This window comes from Phyllostomus hastatus, unplaced genomic scaffold (genome assembly GCF_019186645.2).
Source record: "Phyllostomus hastatus isolate PE091 unplaced genomic scaffold, TTU_PhHast_1.1 phas_scaffold_216, whole genome shotgun sequence".
NCBI classification, from domain to species: Eukaryota; Metazoa; Chordata; class Mammalia; order Chiroptera; family Phyllostomidae; genus Phyllostomus; species Phyllostomus hastatus.
The window spans coordinates 16,570,974-16,576,973 of NW_025334018.1; the positions used below are offsets into that span (position 1 = coordinate 16,570,974).

The following is a 6,000-nucleotide window of genomic DNA, read 5'->3' on the forward strand; positions in this document are numbered from 1 at the left end:
CCGGCTAGGCCCCGCCCCGGCCGCGGCTGCGCGTCACCGGAAGTGAGACAGCGGAAGTAGTAAATTCACTCGGAGTGAGGCGGGTCGGGTGTGTAGGCTGGCTGGTGGGATGGCGGATGAGGAAGAGGACCCTACTGTAAGTGACCACCTGTTTCAACCTGCTCTTTCCTTTACTCCCTCGGGTACAGTAGCGGAGGCGAGTTCGGAATCGAGTCTGTTTTCCTTAGTGAATTCAGCCGGCAGAGCCGGGGCCTTGACGCCCTGCTAGGTTCTTTCAGTGGTTTCAGTAGGTGGGGCAGGACGTGAAGGGAGAGGTGGCCGTATCTTCCAAACGCTCTTTACAACGCCTAGAGGATCATCGGAGGTCAAAGCTAATGTTTATTAGAGCTCATTATGAACCAACAGTTCAACTCACAAAACTATGTACTTAAAGTATGGACCGGAAGTCGGAACCTGGGTTTCAAAATTTCTGTTCTCTGCGAGCAAGTTATTTAACTTTTATCCTTGGTTTTTCATGTCATAAAATGGGGCTAAGGCTTACTTAAAAAGGGTTTCTAGCTTGCGTGCTTGCTTTGATTCAGTACCAACTCTTGTAAAACTGTTTAGCAATAGGCCAACTGAGTTGGTTAAAAGAGAAAAATATGGTCATGAGAACTCTTCCAGGGCAGTATAGGGACATTATAGAAGTTATCTGTGCGTGAGCCGGCGGTTGGACTGAAACGCTATGGCTTCATGGGTCTTTTGCTGCTTGCTTTACGCTTTTTGGCATGATGTCAGTGTTGAAAATGGGGGAAAATGTTAATTATTTAAAAATAAAATGCAGTGCAGTTACTTGACATTTTCACGTATACATTTTAACTTCTAGTTTGAGGAAGAAAATGAAGAAATTGGAGGAGGTGCAGAAGGTGGACAGGGTAAAAGAAAGAGACTTTTTTCTAAAGAATGTAAGTAATATTTACAGTGATTTTATTATAGATGATAAAGAGTTTTGGACATGTGCATTTAAAGTAGATGTATTGTTCTGAATCTGTTTCCCTGTAGGGACACTATTCTGAGACTTGCCTATAAAGTTATGTTTAACTTGTCATAGCTAGTAAGATCCAAATCCCAATTTATATATTAATACACACACATTCTTTTTTTAAGTGCGGAACTGTGATGAGGGTTTCAATTTGGGGCCTAAGAACACACCTCCATGTCTTTTCGCTGTCCCTGACCTTTGCAGCAGTAGAAGCAGGGACGACTTTGACTATAAGCCAAAGGTTAGGTGGATCCTGGAACAGGTGCTGAGGGTAGACATGGAGTTGGTTGGAGCTTTGGGCTAAGATGGAAAGGTGGTAAACAGTGTGGGGCCTTATAGTGGCTAGTGGCATAGAGATTATAATGTATTGATCCTCTATTCTCCCTCAATAGACAGGTTCGACCTTTTTGTCAGCAGCATAGGGGACTGGTCCAGCCCAAACCCTGAAAGGCACCATGAGAACGTTCTCCATCTCCCAGTCCCAGGTCCCTTACATGTAGTTATGGCTGAGGATTGACCGATGGGGCAACACATGAGTACCTGGTTTGTTTACGTTGCTCCAGATGTAAGCAGTTCCCAAAGGCTCTTGAAACTGCAGCACCAGTGTGTTTTTTCATTTTTTTAACCACTCAGATTTTTCTGCATATCTCAGTTCCTCGCCTGAAGCTCACTGCTCCTTACTCCATCTCTGATGCCATTCATTCCATTGGTATGTTGTTTCACTTATGTCAACCTGCACATGGAATTCCTGCACCAGAGCATCCCGGAGTGAGGCTTGCATAGTTGGTTCATAGCAGAAACTTTATATATTTTTTAAGGTTTTTATTTACTTATCTTCAGAGAGGAGGAAGGGAAGGAGAAAGAGAGAAAAACATTGATGTGTGAGAGATACATTGATTGTTTGCCTCTCTCACACCCCAGCCCAGGACCTGGCCTACAACCCAAGCATGTGCCCTGACTGGGAATCAAACCGGTGACCCTTCAGTTCGCAGGCTGGTGCTCAATCCACTGAACCACAGTAGTCAGGGCAGCAGAACTTTTATTCTCCTTGGATTGCATTATTTTTATGATGAAAAGAATTTGGAATCTTCACAGCTTTCTCCTTGTCCCTGTCTTACTGAAATTTTGTTATATCTTACTGACCAAGATCTCTCCTATACCTTAAAATACTTGTTTTTTTTTTTTCCTACTATAACATAGAAAGTTTCAAAGCATTTGCTGGTGTTTATCTTCACAGATCCTTTAAACAAATACAGTTTATATACTTCCTATCTAATAGGTTTTCCAGTGAAATGTACTTGCCTACTGGTGAATTCTACATTTTCAGGGAGAATAATAAGGGCATTATTATTTTAGGAGAATCCTAGCAGACAGTACTTCAGCCATGTCATCAAAGTTATCACCAGTGACATGTTGACATCACGTATTTCTGATTCGGTGCATTAAGAGGGCACATCACCCTTGTACCCTTTTTGGTAATGCGCAGCCATAATCCAGTCATGAGAAGGTATCAGACAAGCCCAAATTGAGGGACGTGCTACAAGGTAACGGACCAATATTCTTTAGAAGTCAAGGTCATGAAAGACAAGGAATGTCTGAGGAACTGTCACAAATCAGAGGAAACTAAGGGGGCATGACAACTAAATAGTGAGGGATCCTGGAACAGAAAAAAGACATTAGTGGGAAAACTGGCACAATGAGTAACTTCTATAGTTGTACCAGTGTTAACCTTTTAGTTTTGATAAGTGGCTATGGTTATGTAAGATGTTAATATATAAGGGGAAGCTCGCCCTGGTTGGTGTAGCTCAGTGGATTGAGTGCTGGCCTGCAAACCAAAGGGTCACCAGTTCGATTCCCACTCAGGGTACATGCCTGGTTTGTGGGCCAGGTCCCCAGTTGGGGACATGTGAGAGGCAACCACACATTGCTGTTTTTCTCCCTCTCTCCTTTCCCCTCTCTCTAAAAATAAATAAGTAAAATCCTTTAAAAAGGTGGGGGGAGCTAGATATAGGATATTCAGGAACTCCGTACTATTTTTGCAACTCTTCTGTAAGTCTGAAATTATCTCCCCTCTTCCCCCCCAAAAAGTTTCAGAAACCAAAGGAGAGAGAGAGAGAAAGGATGAGAAGGAATGAATGAGAGACCGAGAACATTGGCTTCTGTGTTTGTTTTCTCCCTCTTGTATCTGGACCTGAAGGCTCTTCACAGTACACACCCCTGGGGATACCTCTATCCCTGGCTGGCTTCCGAGGCACTCCTCTCACTTCTTCCCTAGGTCTGGTCTACTTTCTTCTCTCTTAATTTCTATCAGCTTTTGCTTTTCTTAAGTAGTTATTCTTTTTTTACCTCTCTGTGCCACTGAGTGACAGCTGTCACTGGCACAGTCCCAAGGTTAAGTAGTTATTCTTAAGGTACACATCTGCCTTGAGAAGTGCCGGGTGTTCCTTTTCTTTCTTTTTTTTTAAGTAAAATTTACACAGAATAAATTGTGGATGAATCTTACATATATACATATACTTGTAACCACCACTCACATTAAGATAAAAAAACATTTCCAATGTATGACAGTTTTTTAACATTTAATTGCTTCTTTGGGAATCTGATGAGGTGATTTTTCTTCCTAGAAAAACGCGCACACACAATATGTATAAAGTTTTTTCGTATAATTTTAGGAGTGTTTGAGGACTTCTTAAAGCTTGTCCGTGGACTAACTGGGATTATATGGGGTATAGGATTACTACTAATTTGTGTCCCATCTGCCCCAAACTACCAGGAACAGTGATACTACTGTTGTGGGTAGGAATATAGCCTCTGGAGCCTGATCAGTTGGGTTCAAGTTCAGGTTCCATCTCTTACTGTCTGTGACTTTGGGTAAGTCACTAACTTGGTGCCTCAATTTTGTTGTTTCTATAGAATGGGGATGATAATAGTATCTATGTAAAAGCATTATTGTGAGGATTAAATGAGTTATATGCATGAAAGGCTTAAAACAGTCCCTGGCGTACAGGGTGGGGCAAAACTAGGTTTATAGTTGTTCATATGGAAAATAATGTAATAAAAGTATAAACTGTATTTTTCATACTCACAAACTTACTTTTGCCCCACCCTATAGAGTAAGGGCTATATAAGTTTTTGCTATTAGCAGTTATTTTTATTACTCTGTATTACACTTTTCTTCTCTTGCATTTTTTATGGTTCCTTCAGACACGGCCTGAAAGGGCTTTGCTAGCAGTTGCATTGATCTAGGGAGTGAAATGTCAAGGTTCTGTGTAGGAAGCCCTTTGCTATGCCTTTGGATTGTCGCATTCTTCCTGTAGGAAGGTAATTGGAACGCTCTCTCTCATGTCCTTTTCCCTATGGTAATGTCAGAAAGGATTTTGCCTTCTGTTTCTGATGTCCTACTGACTACCGCCCAAGGGCTGAGTCGTTGCCATTCACCCTGTCCCTGCCTATTTGAAGCCATTATGGGCTCTGGCCAGTTGGCTCAGCGGGTTGGGTGTTGTCATGTAAACCGAAAGGTTGCTGGTTCGATTCCCAGTTACGGCATATGCCTGGGTTTTGGGCCAGGTCCTCAGTTGGGGGCATGAGAGGCAACTGATCTTCTCCCTCTCTTTCTCCCTTCTCCCCTCTCTAAAAAAAAATAAATACAAATTTTTTTAAAGGAATTCTGGGAAGGATGGTGAGTAGATGATAGAGGTCCCTACCTACCAGGTAGGAGCAGTTGGTTATGAGACTGGTTGAAGCCTTTCACACCAAAATCATACTTGGAGACAACAAATACAATGCAAATATGTTTTTGTACCCGTATATTCTGCAGCTTGGTTCAATTCTAATTTGAAAAAGTATTGATCAAATAGTTGAATTTGTTCCAGTAAACACAAATGAGTATTCTTTCACAGTACGATGTATGATGTATGGGTTTGGAGATGACCAGAATCCTTATACCGAATCGGTGGATATTCTTGAAGACCTCGTTATAGAGTTCATCACTGAAATGGTAAGTTTTTTTTGTAATTGGTCTTAGTTAATTAAAAATAGATTCGAAATTCTAATTTTAGATAAGACTATAACTATGGCATCCTTTAGAAATAAGCTATCCATTTGGGTGCCTGTTTTGTGGAAGTTATTATTTACTGTTTACCCTTAAGAATGGAGGTTTTGTGTGTGTGTGTATACATATATATCCACGAGGTCTGTCCGGAAAAAGTACAGCCATTGTTAATATAAGGATAATAGTTTACACAGCATCTATGTAACCTGGCAACCGAGGAGAGCGGACTGGAATGCACATGCTTGAACAATGACCACTTCACTGTACTAGTCAGTGGGGGGTGCTAGATGCCACTGAGTGAGCATGTGCACTGTGTGGCCATCGCATTCAAAATGACTGAGTGAATAGAGCAACAAATCATCAAATTTTGCATTAAGCTTGAACATTCCTCTGTGGAAACTTTGTGGATGATTCAGAAGGCTGCAGCTATGGGCAACTGGTGATTGGCAGCTTCATCATGACAACGTGCCTGCTCATGCATCACGTCTCATGCAGAGTTTTTTTGAGAAACATTAAATCACCCAGGTGACTCAGCTCCCCTATAGCCAGGTTTGGTGCCCTGCGATTTCCGCCTTTTCCCTAAACTAAAATGACCTTTGAAAGGGAAAAACGTTTCAGGCTGCTGATGAAATTCAGAAAAATACAACAGGGCAGCTGATGGCGGCTGGGGGAACTGTGTGAGGTCCTAAAGTGCCTGCTTTGAAGGGGACTGAGGTCTCATTGTCCTGTGTGCAGTGTTTCTTGTATCTTGTATCTTCTATAGTAACTGTCTTTTTCATAGTACATGGTTGGGTACTTTCTGGACAGGTCTCGTGTACACACACACGTATGCACACTCCCTGTAGAGATAACTAATGCTAGGATTTTGGAGAATATTCTTTTGTCTTTTTGCATGTATTTTTTTAATTTACAGATTTGAAATCATGTA

At 41.8% G+C, this 6,000-nt stretch overlaps 1 protein-coding gene across 1 annotated transcript in view; it reads left to right on the forward strand.

Annotated features, from left to right (window-relative positions):
- The first annotated feature begins 56 nt into the window (after nucleotides 1–56).
- Nucleotides 57–6,000, forward strand: part of TAF13 (TATA-box binding protein associated factor 13) — a 7,823-nt gene continuing 1,879 nt past the window's right edge. The window contains exons 1-3 of the mRNA XM_045816756.1: nucleotides 57–136; nucleotides 866–944; nucleotides 4,921–5,018. Coding sequence (XP_045672712.1) covers nucleotides 110–136; nucleotides 866–944; nucleotides 4,921–5,018 — 204 coding nt within the window. The 5' untranslated portion in view covers nucleotides 57–109. The remainder of the gene's footprint in view (nucleotides 137–865; nucleotides 945–4,920; nucleotides 5,019–6,000) is intronic.